This window comes from Tasmannia lanceolata, unplaced genomic scaffold, assembly GCF_043159265.1.
Source record: "Tasmannia lanceolata isolate RefF3 unplaced genomic scaffold, GAP_Taslan_0.1 ptg000002l, whole genome shotgun sequence".
Classification (NCBI taxonomy): domain Eukaryota; kingdom Viridiplantae; phylum Streptophyta; class Magnoliopsida; order Canellales; family Winteraceae; genus Tasmannia; species Tasmannia lanceolata.
Genome location: NW_027518679.1, coordinates 54,839,419 through 54,857,938, shown reverse-complemented (window position 1 = coordinate 54,857,938; position 18,520 = coordinate 54,839,419). Strand labels below are relative to the sequence as shown.

The 18,520-nt window shown below is 37.6% G+C and overlaps 2 protein-coding genes across 2 annotated transcripts; both read left to right on the top strand.

Moving 5' to 3' along the window:
• Positions 1-283: 283 nt before the first annotated feature.
• LOC143887161 (NADH:ubiquinone oxidoreductase, 17.2kDa subunit) lies at positions 284-9,439 on the top strand. Its single transcript, XM_077391270.1, has 5 exons — positions 284-413; positions 7,387-7,413; positions 7,888-7,979; positions 8,196-8,305; positions 9,077-9,439. Exons 1-5 carry the CDS (start codon positions 325-327, stop codon positions 9,230-9,232), a joined length of 474 nt encoding a protein of 157 aa, XP_077247385.1. The 5' UTR covers positions 284-324; the 3' UTR covers positions 9,233-9,439.
• A 2,734-nt stretch (positions 9,440-12,173) lies between these two features.
• On the top strand, positions 12,174-17,402 carry LOC143879390 (transmembrane 9 superfamily member 2-like). The gene is made up of 7 exons (XM_077381753.1): positions 12,174-12,852; positions 13,476-13,516; positions 13,641-14,226; positions 14,760-14,897; positions 15,006-15,162; positions 15,512-15,996; positions 16,933-17,402. Exons 1-7 carry the CDS (start codon positions 12,710-12,712, stop codon positions 17,150-17,152), a joined length of 1,770 nt encoding a protein of 589 aa, XP_077237868.1. The 5' UTR covers positions 12,174-12,709; the 3' UTR covers positions 17,153-17,402.
• Positions 17,403-18,520: the final 1,118 nt, after the last annotated feature.

The following is an 18,520-nucleotide window of genomic DNA, read 5'->3' as shown; positions in this document are numbered from 1 at the left end:
TTTTTTGGCACGTCCTATATATGTTGTGGCCCAATAAATGGATGGTTTGGAACACCCTATGGTGTAAAATACAGGCTTATACGGCCACGCATCAATTGGACGCTTCAGAACATCCTATGGGGTTGCCCATACTCTACATTTTGAAAAATACGGACTCATACGGCCACACATCATATAAAATCTATCAAAAGCAAGACACGATAGCAAAGCCCAGAAATTTGTTTTGTTGGGCCTGGGCCTTAAAAGGTCGAGCCCGGTCCAGTCGTTGGTTATGGCCATAAAAATAAACAGGCATGTGAGATTTGCAAAAGGGTTGAGAGGAAGATGACTTCATTGGTGAAGGGCGTGTTCAAGGCGATCAGAGAGAAAGGCATCGGAAATTTCTTGAGAGATATCAAAGAAGAGGGATATTTGTAAGTTGCACTAATTTTCTTTTCTTCTCTTTCCCCCTCATTTGATATTGTCTAATTGTACCATCTTTCTCAAGGGATAGGGGTAATGGATTTTGGTTTGGTCTTAAATCTGATAATGGGTTTCTTTTCTAAGCCTCTTTTAGTTGATAACGAGGACAATTTTCATGGGAAAACCATATTTGGATCTTAGCATAGATTTATATGATTGCATAAATTAAAATTCTTTTTTATATTACCTGAATTTCAGATTGTTTTGTTTTCCTATGTTGGAAGCTTTGTTGTTTCCATGCCTTACCTTCTCCAGCTTTGAAGAAAGTAGGTTTGATTGGCGGGCTTTTTTTTTTATGGGTAAGCTGGGGTTTGGTGGGGGAGGACCCCTACATGTTTATTCGATAAAGAGAAAGATGATTCATTTATGGGCACACCATCCCTAACATGGAACACATGAGAGAGGGAGATCCAAAACTCGGGATAGATGAACACTAAACCTAAGAGTTACATAATCAGCTAGTTTGATGGGCGTATGTTGGGATCTTTGGGAGTGTCTTAGACAATTTTTCTTTGGAACCTTATCCCATGATTCATTTGACTCCTCCCGTTTTGAGCCCTCTTCTTCACTATCATCCTGCTCAACTGGTATCAATTTGACTAGATGATGCTCATCCACCCATGTCACTTTCTTCTTTCGAGCTCATTTCCTAGGCTCTTTGTCTCTCCCCAACTCATCTTCAGCGGATGATTTTGAAGGATTGACAGTACGCTGAGGCTCTATATCCTTCCCCCAAATCGTCTCCAGCAGATAATGTTGGGGGATTTCTCGGATTCTTGTACATAATCTCCACTTCTTCTTTTTTATTATTTTGGGTCTGGATTGCTTTGTGACCCATCTCAAATTCCACCTTTTCTGGATTGCTTATATCAATTTGTGGATTACTTTCCAGTCATTTATCATCAATTGGTATGTTATTTTGTTTTTTTTTCTTCGTTATTTCATGGGTTCAGATTGTTATGTGTTTTGGTGTTTCTATGCCTTATTCAGCTTTGTAGTAAGTAGGTTTGATTGGTGGGATTTTATCAAAATATGGATTAGTTTCCAATAATTTCTCTTTGATTGGTATGTTATTTTTGTTATTATTTTATGGGCTCAGATTGTTATGTTTTCCTATGTTGGAAGTTTTGATCTTCTAGACCTTACCTTCTCCAGCTTTGAAGTAGGTAGGTTTGATTGGTGGGCTTTTATCAATTTTTGGGTTTTGTATCTGATTCATATGTTTTTTTTTCGTTGCTATTTTATGGATTTGTCTGTTAGAAGAAAAAACAAAAGGAAAAAACACAAATTCTGCTCCAAAAAAAATTAATGGAAACTGGAAACTAATATTGTTGGTAATGAATGCAAGCTAGCCATCCCAAACAGAGCTCTACATTGTTATCACTGTGTCATTTTGTTTGGATTTATTGGGCTTATTGAAAAGTTCCATTAGATCAAAGTCGTCAAAACCAGAAGCAGCAAATCGGGTTTCTTTGAGAGAGGGTGGGATGTGCAGGGGGCAGCACCCCAGTGCCGGGGTTTCCGGGGCAGTGCTTTCGGATTTCCACTGAAGGGTATTTCGGTAATATTCTCCATGTAGTGGCATTGATATATAAACCACATGTTAGGATTATGGGATCGAGGCACATGTTAGGATTATGGGATCGAGGTTTTCTTTGTGTTTTCTTGGCCAATAAGAAATAGAGTTTGTAACCCTAGACCGAAATAGTGAAAATCTTTTTCCGTGTGCGTAGGCACACAGCCGAACCACGTAACTCTTGTGTTTCTTGTGTTCTTTGCACGTTTCTTGATTTTTTTTGCCGCACATTGTGCTCGATCTTATTCGCGAGGAGTATTCAACGCAAAGTGTTGTATGTTTCTCGGTTTACCGTCAGGGTTTTGTATGCACAACAAATACTAGGTATATCATAGACATTAATAATATGTAATGAGCCAAGAGACGACAAGACATAGACCTTACCAACATGATGATGGGAAGGGAGGATGAAGGACCAAAATACAGAATGGAAGAACTTATGTTATCTTCATAATCTGTAATATGGTGAGCTACATCTACATTAACAACCCATAAAGCTATGAGAGGTGACGTGTGACCTAAGTCTCCAATGTGATGTGTCAAGGCAGAATGAGAGGCATCATAAGATTGCAGCTCTTAGCGATAGTATCAATCCACAATTGTATGGTTGTGTTTGCCACATATCTGATAACCATAAGACGAAGGTGGAGGTGGAGAGGTGGAGGAAGGTGGAAGGAGGCAACAAGCACATGAATGCGCAGATAATGCTATAGTGGAGTAAACTTAGTAGATGGCTAAGTTGTCAAAAGATCACCTTGAGCTCACAAGTCGTGGTGGTAGTTACTTCCACAAGTGTGTGCAGATAATAAAACTGCTCTTGGTGATAAGGAGGTTAACCTTGTCCTCTACCATTGTGACAAGCACTGCCACGTCAAGAAGAATTATTGTGAGACGAATAATGAACTTCAAAGCTTTCCGAAGAGGTTTAGATGGACGCGGGAGGCCATACATAGCCCATTGCATGATATTGCTAGCTTAATTCTCTTAGATGAGCTCCCATGCATCTTAGTCACAGATCATGTCGCCCTGTTGAAATAGTAAAATCCAAAGCTCGACAAATTTCGGAAAGGGAGTCTTGGTCATTAGGGAAATGTTATCAATCTTGTGGTCATCACTGGGTCCCGGAAGAGTGTATTGGACTTTGTCTGTGTCATGGATTGGATGTTGTATAGCTAAGAACTGATCAGATATATTCTTCATTTGCCCAAGTGTAATATTCTTCATTTTTCCAAGGTACCCTTTTTACTTTCTTTTTATTTTGCACGCAACTTAGAGTTGCATGATCTGAGCCTCGAATTGTTCGGAATAAAAGGAATGTAATTCCTTCGACAGTTCCCTAGCATACATGATATCCAACACCTGGCCAAGCAGTTCAGGTGAGCGTGTGGAGTTAAACCGCATTGTTAGAAGTTGATTCTTAATATGCCAGGTTGCCCTCCCAGGGAGTGAGACCCCCATAAATAAATTCACTAATGTGGAGACTCCTTTCATCTTACATTCTATCAGATTATCTTTATGAGGTCTTCGAATGAGAAATCTAGACCTTTTGGATGATCAAGGAGCCCCTAAGCACGAAGGATGTGAATGATTACCATTATAATAAGGATGTGAATGATTTGACCCCTCCACCAAAGGAATTTGTCTTGAGAACGTTGATGCCGGACAATACCTAATTTAGGAAAAATCCTACACTTCCAATGGGAGTAAGACTTAAGGACAAATTAGGGCTTATGCGGAAAACTAAAAGAACACTTAACAACTAACCTAGGACTGAATTAACGCCTAATTAACCTACGGGCAGCAGCAATAATTAGACTTAAATAGCATAAATAATTGTAAAGATCGTAATTAAGCATGAACTAAACCTTATACAAATCAATCAAAGCGATAAGGATTCGTTAGATGAATTGATAATAGAAAGATTAGTAAGAAACTAGGCCTACGCATGCAACCAAGTAAAAGAACTTAAAGATAAAGTAAGACCTATCAATTAAATGTAACAAAAGCTACAACTCAACTCAACTAAGCCTTTGTCCCAAACCAGTTGGGGTCGGTTAATGAATCCTTTAGAAAATCTTTATGAAGATTACACTCCAACGAATTTTCTATAGGATTCATTTCATAGAAAAGTGGCAAAGTTTACGGTCAGCTGCCAGCCTGACGCCAACCCTCCTCTTTTATCCTGGCTTGGGACAGGCTGTGTAAATTTTTTTTGTTTTTCTTCATTGATTATTATTAATTTCTCATGCTTTTGTTACAACTAATCAATGAATAGAAACAAAAAATGTCCAGCAATAGGAATTGGGTCAAAACAGTCCAGATTTAGGCCATAGGGGTATTTTGGTAATTTCAACAAATCTGGAAATTGAAGGAAGCTGCTGTCCAGATCTTAACTAAGGGTTTAGGTAGGTAAAAGAAAGGTAATTCTAGGGTTTAGGTTCTGATTTGATTGTGGGTTTAGGCTATGGATCTTTAAAAAGGGTTTTCGGGCTTGAAAAGGGTAATAACTTGCAATAAGGTTCAAAAAGGTTTGAAAGTTGAGATTCTTGTGAGTTTTAGGTGAGGTTTAATCACTAAAACAATCCCTCAAATTCTCAAAACAAGATTTTGAAGAACAGGGTGATCTATGGATTTTGGGTTTTTTAGTTTTAGGATTTAAGAACAAAGAAAATAGAAAATCTGATTTACTAACCTTGTTTGTGTTTATTTGATTGAAGAAATAGAAGAGAATACATGAGTGGAGATGAGAGAAGATGGTTCCAAACCACAAGAGGAAGAAAGAAGAAGAAAGCACAAAATTCTAGCTTCAAGCAAATCGTCAATTCTATTCAATATTCAAAAAGCTCCTTACATTGCTTTCATAAGATGTATTTATAAGAAAAGAAACCCTAGAAGATAACTTAAAACCTAAGCAACTAATCTCAACCATTCATCTAATCAAAAGTAAACTAAATAAAATTAAAAACTTACTTAAAATAGTAATCCCATAATAGACCTATGGCACTTCCTAAAAACACTCATAACTTGCTCAAATCAGATCAAAATCATGCGATCTTGGGCTCATTAGATATGTAATTGAAAAACCTTTTTAATAATACCAAAAACACGCCAAACGGATGAGATTTGATGCCTAAAAAGTAGGCTACAAATAAAATGACGAAAATAGAAAATAAATAATAAAAAAAAGAAACCCATGTCTGTGACCCAAGCTAGAGTCTCCACCATCAATCTCGTCCATGTCTGTGCTTGTAAATCTTGAATCCACACTCATTGTTGATGTCCCTATCAAACGTTTAATGGTGACAAGTTGAGAAGACATGAGAAATAAAGAGGATGAGTTACTAGAGGAAATAGATTGAAGGGGATTCATGATGTATGAGAAACAAGAAATCATAAATATGGAGAATGAAAGGGATAAAAATTGGATTGAGCCGAATGTCGTTGAAATGATGCAACACGGGCTTAAATGAAAGAGGATATGATGAATAATCCAAACAAAGTGGGGTGTTGGACTGGAGTGATTTGATTACAAGAGAGTTTTTTTGTTTTGAAAATTTTCGAAGGGTTTTGGAGGTTTCTTGGTTTTTGATGTTGGAAAGTGAAATTCTAATATGAACCTATTTTCAAGTTTTTTGTACCTAAACTGCACCAACTTTAATGAAATGTGTGGGATCTGCTTTTATATTGTAAAGAGAATCTTAAGTGAGTTGATAACTTACAACTCACTTAAGTGGGGCTTAAGTTGTAGAAGTTTAAGTGGGGCTTAAGTTAACAACTAACAAGGAGGAATTCCATTTCAAAAATAAAAAATAAAAATAATCCATTTCAAAAGAAAAACAAGGAGGAATTTCATGAATTGGAAAGAAATAGAGGGGGGAACCATATTATTCGTGGGGTTGGAGAAAAGAAACTCAACGATTTTGAGAAATTTTTAGAAAAGATGAAAACAAAATTTGATTGATGAAGGAAAATGGACAAAAATAGGATTTGATTCAAGGGAAGAGAGAAAGAAGAGAAAGAAGAGAAAAGGGGCGATAAAAAAATGAGGAGGTTGAGGGGACAAGAAATACCTTGATTGTGACGTAGGTCCTTTATATCAATGCTTCAAAGTGCGGATGCGGGTCAAAATGTGGATGGAGAAAATCCTAGTCGACTCGGCACGACGTGGTCGAATACTGGGTAGAAGCGGCTGAGTACTGGGTTGACGCAATCATAATTCAGGAGAGTCGAAGGAGTTTTTATTGACTCTGTAGAGCAAAATGCGGAATGCGGCCAAGGGAAAAGGGAGTCGACTTGGGGGAGTCGACGATGATGCAAGGGGGTTTTAAAACTATTCCTTTATATCTTTATCTTCTTGATTTCAAGGCTACGGTTCCATGTAAATTTAAAATCTCCCTTGAATATGATAGATCATAAAGACAGTAAAAACGTAGAAGAGATGAAGTCAAAACTCAGTTCCTTTCATTCAATAATACTAAAATTCTATTTACAATTGATAATTATGTCAGGGTTTCAAACTGTGAACGCGGGTCAAAATGCGGACGAAGAAAATCCTAGTGGACGAAGCACGATGCAATTGAGTACTCAGTTGACGCGGTCATAACTCAAGAGAGTCAAACGAGTTTTTATTGACTATGTAGGGTAAAATGCGGAACGCGGCCAAGTTAAAAGGGAGTCGACTCGGGGAAGTCTTGTCATCTACGTTCCAAAGCCAATAGCAGCACTCCTAGACACAATCCTTTCAGATTTCAACAGATGTGGTGTGATCATGAGAATTTTTCCCCTTTTGAACGACTACGCGAGGGAGTTTTAAAACTATTATTATGTGGGGTTAGTCAAAATGACCAAAGTACCTCCATCGTGATTTCAATCAGTTCTAATTTTCCCAACAACTAAATCATCATTCACTTACCTTGGCCAATATATGGGGAGAGAACTTAATAGTGTGGAAAAAAACTCAGTTTTCTTTATTTGAATTGTTTGTAGGCAATTTTATAATAGCTTGAGTGGAGAGAGAATACATATTTATTTAGATTATTGAACTTGGCGTGACTTATCTTTCTTGGGTTTCTCAATTTGTGTCTTATTTTTGAGCTATGCACAAAGTAAGCTGGTGACTTGCGCTTACTAGAAATCCCTGGTTGAAGACCAATAGTTGCAATGATCTATCTCCATCACGATGAAATTTTCAAAGATAGCCATGTCTCTTAAGTTAATGTTGCTTGGCCTTTCTGTTGTACTGCATAGTCATGTTTGGAAATCTTTTCTTTTATTTCTGATTGATTTCTTTAGTTAAACAAGGTTTCTAATAACTAATTCTGGCTTCATGTTTTGCTTTTATTTTACAGGAAATGCCTTACAGATGGAAACCTTTTGTAAGTTGAATTCTCTTTGTTCAATAATAGCCACTTCTTTAAGGGATGTTTTGTACAATGACAAAGTTATAACTTAGGAGTCAATATCTTCTCGTAATCTTCATGCATTATCTTTGATTATCGTAATGCATTCCATTTTGTTTACACCAGTTAGTCTTATAGATAAATCTTTTGGGTGTGTAGCTGAAAAACTAATATTGTGTAAAATTGCTTGTTTACTTTTTTTTGATAAATTGTTTCCTCCTATCATAAGAGTTTATTGTAATTGTTATTTAGATCTTATATTTAATTGATTCATTTTTATTTTAAAGAGGTGTGCGGGATGTTTCTAGTGAGTTTAAACTCATGTTCATGGTGTCATGTTGTCTACAGTCTGCATTATTTTTAGTATAATTGTCCGGATGCATATGACTCATGGATTTCTTTTTAGTAAGAGCTTTCTAAATTGTAGGCTCAATCTACTGACCTATTCAGGCAAGTCAAAATCCACAACATAGGAGCAACACTTGTTGGTATTGATAAATTCGGGAATAAGTACTATGAAAAGCTGGGAGAAACCCAATTTGGTCAGTATACATATACGTCCTACTTTGCTCTACTGTCTGCATGTTGTCAGTTTTTTTTTTTTTTTTTTTTTTCATTTCAAATTACCTGTCACAGGATCATTAAGTTACAGGAAAGTTATGGTACTAAGTATCATTTTTATTGGTCAGGCCTTATTCTGGTTATAATTTAATAAGTTGATGATAAAAAAATCCTGATAACTCTTGAGAGACGTGCAGGAAGACACAGGTGGGTTGAGTATGGAGACAAGGGCCGCTATAATGCATCTCAAGTACCACCAGAGTGGCACGGTTGGCTGCATTGCATCACTGACCACACGGGGGACCAAGTAAGTTCGCTATCCAAGTAATAAATTTTGACATTGTTTGATTGAAAAACCTATTTAGTTCTTTTATGCAGAAGTCTGTTAGATTTCTATTGTGTTGAAACTGGAGTTGGAAAAAGAAAGAAAAAAAATTCTTTTTGTTTCGAGTATGCTATTGAAATACAGTCCTCAGTTCTTTATTACCCGCATATAAGTTTCTTTTACCGTTTAAAAAAATATCTGGGTATTTGTCCACATCTTCTAAACATGTTCCATTAAGTGGTTATTTCTGTCTTTTCTCAACAAATGGTAGTTGTTTAGGGGAAATGGTTTCCTCACCAGAGGAACATATCCCCATCCATCTCATTGGTGGGAGTGTATTGTTATAGGTTGTATCAATTGTCTTTTATTTCAATGCATGCTAGTAAGTTGTTGACTCTGCTTTATTTTCGTATCTGTTGATTTCTTCTGATTTCAATTGTCTTTAATGTAGCTTTTTGGTGTTTCTCTGTTTTCTCCCCTCCAAGAAGAACTGTACACCCTAATAAATTACTCTTATCATCAAGCCATAGGTAAAGTACGAATAATGGTAGTGATTAGTCGTTACATGGACTTCCCACTGTATGTCTCATAAACAATTATAGGAAGTGTTACAGCATGCGCTAAAGTTTGGCATTCAATGGGATCAAGTGCACAAACCTAGCATCTATTTTGATTGAAAATTGTGCATTGATGGCATTAATTGGGAGGCTCTGATTATCAATTGGCTAACACTTTCAATCTGTTTCATGGCAGCTCTTGATGTTGAAACCCGAGAGGTATGGAGTTGAACACAAGCAGAATTTCACTGGAGAGGGTGAAGAGTACATCTACCACTCCAAAGGCCATATGCTCAACCCTGGGCAGAGAGACTGGACCCGGTACCAGCCCTGGCAACCCACCAAAACCTAAGAAGGTTCCCTTTCAGCTCTCAACTTTTGCTGGGTATGTGATGAACCCTTCACAATCTATCTTATTCCTTGAATGCTGGCACCAAGATGGGTTAGAAATAAATTTGTTTGCACTGCTTAAAACCTATTTTATGACAAATATGCTCAACTTGTAAAACTTTCTAGGCACATTTGAGTCACATCCAAACAGTTGAACTATTTTTCTTTCTTTTTTTGCTTTCTCATCTTCTTATATATAGTGTTGTATGAATATATCAGAGTCACCTTATGAGATGAAGCGTTTATGGGCCCTATATCATTCTACTGCTCTGTCAATCTTAACGTTTAGGATTGACTAACCAGCTTGGGTAAGTTTTTCTTGCCTGCTGTTCACGAATTTGGCTCTACAAATATGTTATCCAAGAACAAAGGTCAAACAGAGAATAACAATTCTATCAATGGCAAAATAAGCCCTGTTAAGGTGGTCTAAGCTATTTCACGTTGGAGCTCCGTTGCACTAAAATCAGATGGGCCTTTGTATGATGATACAGCAAACCACTTATCTAGCTGGCCTTTCACAATGGATGGCCCACAGTCAATGAATCACATTATTTGGACCAAAGTCCTCTTAATAGTCTAAAAGTTGCCATATTTGAAGTGATCAGGTCCATGGATACTGGTGACCAGTGACCATCGGAAGTCTGGCCTATTGCCCTTGATCTCACACCCATATTGAATGGTTCTAGACTTCTGATGAAGCATGATCAAATAGGCATCCCTCGAGATGTATTTAAGATGCTGATTTTTTACATGCCTTAATCTTGTTAATGAGAACCCCCTTTGACATTTAGATGAAGACCCAATGAGTCCCCCCGTGATAGCTCATTAGATCAATGGTCATGATCAACGAGCACCTACGCATGTGTGCTATGGATCATGGTTGTTGTCGGTCACTAAGACGGTAGTTCTCATGTGAACAAATGCTATTTTCCCAATTGGCTTTACAGATTTTACTAAAGCCGAGCTTTGTAATAGAAGGTGATTCATCTAATGTTATTTTGGGGGTCAGATGCAACAATGATGGCCCTTTGAGAATAGCTAAATTTAGTTCACTCAAAATTAAGGCCCATTGTGAATGCAAGACTGATTATTGGACTCAAAGTTAACGGTAATGTTATCAGCACTACTGTATTTTGATGAGGGCACTCCTCACTTTATTAAAAGTACGGTAGGGCCTTCACCATAGGATGATCCTCCAAAACGTCCATTAGATGGGCCACAGCCTAAATAGGTTGTGCCCCAAAAGTCATTTACATAGGTTGATCCTAACCCTCCGATCTGAGTGTTAGGATCAACCTATGGAAATAATTTTTGGGGCACAACCGATTTAGGCTGTGGCCCATGGCCCATCTAATGGATGGTTTGGATCATCTTATTGTGAGTGCCATACCATACTTTTCATAAAGGGAGGAGTGCCCTCATCAAAATACAATAGTGCTGATAACATTTCCCAAAGTTAAATGCAAATTTGAGTCCAATAATTAGTTTTGGACTCAAAATCAACCAACTCAACTCAACTAAGGTCCTGTTTGTTTTAGATTATGACAACCGATTGCGGAGTTCCCAACCAATTATTGTACTCAAATTTAGTGCAATTTTTGGTCCAATAATAGGTTGGGGACTCCATAATCGGTTGTCATAATCTAAAACAAACAGGGCCTAAGCCTTTGTCCTAAAGTAGATGGGGTCGGCTAATCAATCCTTTAGAAAATTTTCATGAAGATTTTGAGTCCAATAATCAGTTTTGGACTCAAAATTAATTCTCAAAATCCAAAACAAGTGGGACCTAAATGTAAATTTGAGTCCAATAACCTGTTTTGGACTCACAATCTGTTCTCAAAATCCAAAACAAACATGGCATAAGTGTCATACAAATTACAATATATTGATCACTATTTCAAAAGCCACAATTTTCTTCATTTATGCTAGAATTTTCAGCATCCCCTCTCCAAAATGAGTCCTTGAAATCCATAATGAGGAAAAGCACGGTTAGTGCAAAATATCAAAAAATAATTGGCAATGCAAGAGCCAGTAAAAATGGAAATTTCTTTGCAAAACATGCACGTGATCACACAAAGTCTCATCCCCCAAACAATTTTCTATTTCAATTTCCTCTCTAAAATTTACCCATTTTTCATCCCCCATTGTCCGGTCAAAATCAGGCGACCAATAACATGAGGACACATGGCAAGGGGCCCACAGAGACCTGTAACAGCAAGGCTGCATCGCAGCTCCAACCAAGATAAAGGTCCTCGGTCGACTGGGAGCCAAGAACAGTCAACCACTCCGCCATGTCTAATCGATGATATGAGAACCTCGGCAGGAGAGTTCTCGGCCGGCCGAGACCCGGGCATTCACAACTGAGAGCCACCAGACGAGAGGATGCAGAGCCGGCGCTAGCCGAGGGCCAGGGCTCTCGGACAAGCAGAAGCACTTGGCAATCGTACGACCCTCATTGCTTACTAACTCCTCAGCTCACTACTCCGTACAACGTCCCCTTGCCCACCAACTACTGGACTGTCACCGTACAAGGTCCCATCATCCACTAACCATGGACTTGTATTCGTATGGGCCCTACTCTTGGTCTAGTTAGGGTTTGAGCAACAACACCCATAATAACTCCTTTCTAGCCACCAATCATTGTTACCGTAAGTCAAAGGGGAGTGATAAATCGATTCCCTATGTGTCTTTCTCTCTCCTCTGGGTTAGAGAGAGAAAGAGGAGAGAGATTGACACATGGGGAGTCGATTTATCATTTTGGGGGTCAATTTATCACTGCCCTAAGGGAAATCCTAATTTCTTAAACTAAACTCCATTAAACAAATGCCAGACTCCCATCTATTTTCTCTAAGTCCTATTTTATTATCTTCTTCTAATATGAATTTCTTTGTGGATGTGGGTGTTTGCAACATCCCTGTCTCTTGTAGTATATATATAAAAAAGGCTATATAACAGGAAGAATGCCGACTTTTAAGCCTTGGGGTACCAAATTCAAACCCACGACTCAAACCCACCTCCATTATTAAATCCAGTTCATGGTTTCTCAAGCTATAAGACCCAAATCCCATTAGGCCTGCTTTCATTTCTCGGCTCTGCTGACCCATTTCACTACTTTCCCCAATTCCCACATTTCTCTGTCAAAATTCTTTTTTTGGGGTCTTTCTAATCTGGGTCCTCTTAAAACTTGCGCGATCTTTGCTCGGAAGATCTTAGCTTGATAGATCCGAAACCTAACTCCTTTGTTTTCTTTCAAGTTCCAATCTTTCTGTGAAAACCCTTTTCTTTTGGGACTATTTAGACAGGGCTCTGTTAGAATTTTATAGGAACATATAGAGAATTATTGTTTTTATTTAAAAGATTTTAGTTCAACCAATTTTTATCTGTTTTCTCCTCTTTTGAGAATATTTGAACAGGTGGGGAAGATCTTAGTTTGATAAGGATGAAAATGGTGGGAGCTGTTGTTGTGATTTTGTTCTTGATTTGTGGTTTGAAAGTTGAAGCAGATGGTTCAAATCACAAGTATACTGAGAGAGATCATGTGCCTTTGTATGCAAACAAAGTGGGTCCTTTTCACAATCCTAGGTAAGTGGTAATGATAGAAGGGATAAAATGGACAATGGTTTTTGGATTTTTCAAGATCAAAGATCTTTGTTTTACAAGGCCATTTTTTTGGACTTTGGCTTTTTTATGTTAATTTGCACTTGTTTTCTTTTAACTAGGCAAGCACAATACATATGGGTTTGATGGAGGATTGATGAATTTGCATCATGTTGTTTAGCTAGGGCAGATCTGATTGATTTCTCGGTGATGGATTGGGAATTTAAGTTTATTCGTTTTATGCTTGCTCTCTATTGATTTTATGTTTTCTCAAATAATCTTAAAAATTAGCTTATTTGAGATGGTTTGTGAGAATTGGTTCTCTTTCACGGGCATTGTTGATTAATCCCAAGTTTGTACATATTTTTTCTTGACAAACTTTCCTTTTAATTATTCTAATTCCGAACACTTGTTTGTAATTCTCTGTTCTTGTTTCCATGGCGCTTCAATGTGAATTGTACAATCTAGGAGTGTTTCTTAAGTGCGTTTTAAGAATTTTCCTTTTTGTCACTATGTGACTTGGTGATTCATGTGATAGGATGAGATTATTTTACACTTTTAAGCATCTGTGGGTTATGTTGATAATGGGGTGTTTTATGCATCTGCAGTGAGACATATCGGTATTATGATCTTCCATTCTGTGCACCAGGTTTGCCAATAACATTTGCTCTTATAAAATTCATGACAATGATAAAAATCCATGCTTATCTCAACAATCTATCATGCTACTAGTTGGGTTGGTTTCTGAATCTTAATTAATAAAACCATCACAGATCACGTGAAGGAGAAGAGAGAAGATCTCGGTGAAGTTCTGAATGGTGATCGTTTAGTTGATGCCCATTATCAATTGAACTTTCGAGTGGACAAACAGTCCGAAATTCTCTGCAAAAAATCATTGTCAAAAGAGGATGTCGCGAAAATGAGGGACGCCGTCTCAAAGGACTACTATTTTCAGATGTACTATGATGACTTGCCCATTTGGGGATTCATGGGAAAGGTTGACAAGGAGAACAAGCTGGATCCAAGCGAGTACAGATATTTGCTCTTTAAACACATTCACTTTGATATTCTCTACAACAATGACCGTGTCATAGAAATAAATGTTCAAACCGATCCAAATTTAGCTGTAGATATCACAGAGGACAAGGACATTGATGTGGAATTCTCCTATTCAGTTAAGTGGGAGGAAACTGACATCCCCTTTGAGAAGAGGATGGAGAAATATTCAAAATCTTCCTCGATGCCCCATCACTTGGAAATTCATTGGTTCTCAATAATAAATTCTTGTGTAACAGTCCTCCTTCTAACTGGATTCCTTGCGACAATTCTCATGCGTGTGCTCAAGAACGACTTCCTTAAGTAAGAGTTACCTACATCCTTCTCATCTTATTAACTATGTGGCTATGTTGCATCAGTACGGATACGAGTGTCGGAGTACAATACGGGTATCGAGTGTCGGATTCAGCAAACTTCAAAAATAACAATTCGGGGATTTGCCAAAATATTTTAATCAATTTTCAAATTTTATTTTCTTAATCAACTTTCAAATTTTATTTTCTTACATAATAATATGGTTATAACAAGAGCTATATTGAAAATTTTCATCATTTAAGTAGATATAGTATTTTATTTCTATTTACAAAACTTGCTAGTAAGATGGGTAAATCTCAAAACATGAGGTAATTGTAAAATCGTGGTAGTGGTATGCAGAAAAAAAAATACAAAACAGATAAAAGAGATCTAGAAGTGTCTAAGAGAATCCTGAAGTATTGGAATCCGAGAAGTGTCCGACATGGATTCTTTGCCCATTTAGAAGAATCCATGTAACATGGCTATTTGGAGTGCTCTGGTGCATTTCTTGACTGATTCTTTTTACTTTCTAATGTTAAAAGGTATTCACATGATGAGGAATCGCTCGATGATCAAGAGGAAACTGGTTGGAAGTATATCCATGGAGACGTCTTCCGATTCCCAAAATACAAGTCTTTCTTTTCGGCAGTTCTTGGATCAGGAACTCAGCTCTTAGCTCTGTAAAGTCCCCAAGTGCTTTACCTTCCACTTCGTTGTGATACACATGTATTATAGCTAATTTTCATGCCATAAGTTGTATAACATGCATTTTTCTGTGATGTTAACAGTGCAATATTCATCTTCCTTCTTGCGATTGTTGGCGTATTCTATCCATACAACAGGGGAGCTCTTTTCACTGCTCTAGTTGTCATATACGCTCTTACCTCTGGCATTGCAGGCTATACTGCAACTTCCACTTATTTGCAACTAGAAGGAACTAACTGGGTATGAGCTTGCTTTCATTTTTTTAATACTCAATTCTCTATGCATGTTGAATTATAAATGATTAAATAATACCAACTCTAACAGAGTAAGCTTTTGGACTAATTGGTTGTTTCACATGGTATCAGAGCTATTGCCTCACGGCAGGTCCTGGGTTCAAAACCCAACAACTCCTCGGTATTAAAAAAAAACCCACATGCACGGCCAGCCCAAAAAAGAGTGGCCACACTTGAGGGGGAGTGTTGAAGTAAAAATGATTAAATAACACCAATTCTAATTGCTTAAGCTTTTGAAGTAATTGGTTGTTTCACAATGTGGGGTTATTTTAATATTTCGTTTTCTTTCGTCGCAGGTGAGAAATTTGTTGCTAACAGGTTGCTTGTTCTGTGGGCCTCTGTTCTTGACATTCTGCTTCCTTAACACTGTTGCTATAGCATATAGCGCCACTGCAGCCTTACCATTCGGTACTATCTTGGTTATTCTTCTCATATGGACACTAGTAACATCTCCATTACTTGTATTGGGTGGAATTGCTGGTAAGAATAGCAGGACAGAATTCCAAGCACCATGCCGCACAACAAAGTACCCTAGAGAAATTCCTCAATTGCCTTGGTATAGAGGGACTATCCCTCAGATGGCAATGGCCGGTTTTCTGCCCTTCAGTGCCATTTACATTGAGCTGTACTACATATTTGCAAGTGTGTGGGGTCACAAGATTTACACCATATATAGCATCCTATTTATCGTTTTCATTATTCTCATCATTGTCACGGCATTCATCACGGTAGCGTTGACATACTTTCAGCTTGCTGTTGAGGACCATGAGTGGTGGTGGAGGTAAGCTGTGTTTCTACTTTTTTTCTTTTAATCTTGTCTTATTTGATGCTAAGAGCAGTGTGTGCATTTCCATGGCTACATTTGTGCTTCTAATTCAACAAAATATGAATATGTATTACGTACCCTATGCATGTTGCACATTTTGCGTCTAATTATTGCCACAACTTTATATGATTTTTCGCTCTTAGGAAGATATTGACTGAAACTATACTACTTTTATTATGAGTGTTTTGGCCAATTCAGTATCTGACCATCATGTTGACGATGATTATTCTTTCCAGTTTGAACATCATAATTATGTTATTGTTCGCTGTTGTGCTATAAAAAACTTATTCTAATTCCAAAAGTTTTTTTCTTTTTTTTTACGATGATTTTATATTTATAATCGTAAATTGTTCATGATTATTGTGGAGAACCAAACCTGCTCTTTCAAAAAAAAATAAAAATTGTTCATGAAATTGCTGTTACGAAGCTATTTGACGACATTGGCGTAGAAGTATAAATCTTTTGGCACAGCTGTTCCTTCTGTGTAGCTATTCATACTTCAGAGGACTCCCATGTGTTTAGATTTTGAAATTGGTTAGATTCTGCCTCTGGGCTCTATGCCGCAAAAACCATAATCAAATTGCAATTTTCGTTGTTTCCTCCATGACTAAATAAACATAATCTTTTCATTTTATCTACCATACATATATTATCTGATGCAGAGAGTTAAAACACATTTACATGAGTAATTATTAATAACATGATGTTGAGTGGATATTTAAGAAGCAATAGAGAAGTAAGAATTGGTAAACTGAGGAGAAACACCTGGATGTGATTCCTCGAGATCTGGTAGCTCTCTCACTAACATCATCCCTCAGATATGAAAACCCACTGCATTACTTTGGGAGTGTTCCTAATTCATGGCCTAAAAATTGTGTACATTTTATGCAGGTCTGTTCTTTGCGGAGGTTCTACCGGCGTATTTATCTTTGGATACTGCTTGTACTACTATTATGCAAGATCAGACATGTCTGGCTTCATGCAAACATCATTCTTCTTTTGTTACATGGCCTGTATCTGCTATGGATTCTTCCTCATGCTTGGGACTGTAGGTTTCCGAGCCTCTTTGCTATTCGTGCGCCACATATACCGTTCGATCAAGTGCGAATAGGCGACTCAAGTAACAGTGTAGTAGGAGACTAGTAATAGCCAGTACCCATGATTTTTCCATTGCTTTTATTTCCAAATTTCATCTTAGAGAAGGACTAGATTCTGTCTACCTTGAACTGATTCTATTTTTGTCTTGCCTGGTTTTAGCATTGAGCATATGTTGCAATCACTTGAAGTGGTGCAAATCAAAATCATGCTTATTTATAGGAAGTTATATTTTTATACAGTGGATTTCAATTTGATTACCGACAGTTGATGCTGAATTGGTTAATCTGAGGGCAACAAATGGGACTAACCCTCTGCCTATCAACATCTAATTATCATCTGGTGGAAACCAGGACCCCACCTTTGATTGATTAGACTTTATCAGTTTCTTAAAGTTGATTAATCACCCCCCTCTTGCTTTTATTTTCCTAAAAATGGCTGCATTTTCACCTCTCTTTTTGTTGGCCATTTTCTTCATTTTTCCAGAAAAGGCAAACTAATGGGTGGAAAAGCTGAGAAAGAGGATGGAAATATCATTTCCCATGGAAGATTAACTACCAGAATACCCACCACATCCTTGTCTTAAAAAAATATTACATAATTTTGGTATTTGCTAGGGACCATTGCAGAAAGCCATCTGGCAGAAAGGCATCATTCATGTGAGAACAGCCACCTCAGCTGAATTACATGAATAAAACAAAATCTGCTGAAAAGTGAGCTTGTGTGGCTGCTCTCACATGCAACAGCCAGCCGTGAAATGCCTTTCTACAACGGTCCCTAGCAAATCCCCATATTATAATTGACTTAATTTAAGACACCCTTATTTTTATAAGGACACCCAATCTTTCATAAACAAGTCATCGTTAAAATTTAAAAGCATGAAAATTGCAAGAAGAATGCTGAAAGTATTAGTTGCTTGGTTCTTTCTTAACAACCACGTTTTAGGCCCCAAACTTGTTTCACATGGACGTGATCGGACGTATTTAGATTATCGATCTTGCATGGCATTCAAACCGGTCGGACATGACGCTAACCGTCTAATTTTTGCTTTAAGATGCACGTTGATGGTTGAGCATTTCTTGTAAATGCTAAGGATCATAGTTAGCAAAACTCTGTTTTAAAAGGCGTCGTTTTGAAAGAAGAAAAAAAGGTGTTTTATTGGTGTGTAGTTTGAAACTCCGTTTAAAACTTTTACAACGAATAAAACTCTGTATTTTTGCCGTCCCATTGTTCTGCTGAATCACGTTTTGCTAACTGTGCTCAGGATCAAGTGGGTATTGCTTTATTACTATGAGCCTTTAATTTTATGGCTCACCGTAAGAACTATCGAGATCTGTCAACCATACAAGTCTGCCCAACTCAGTTTGATTAGCAAGGCGGGACT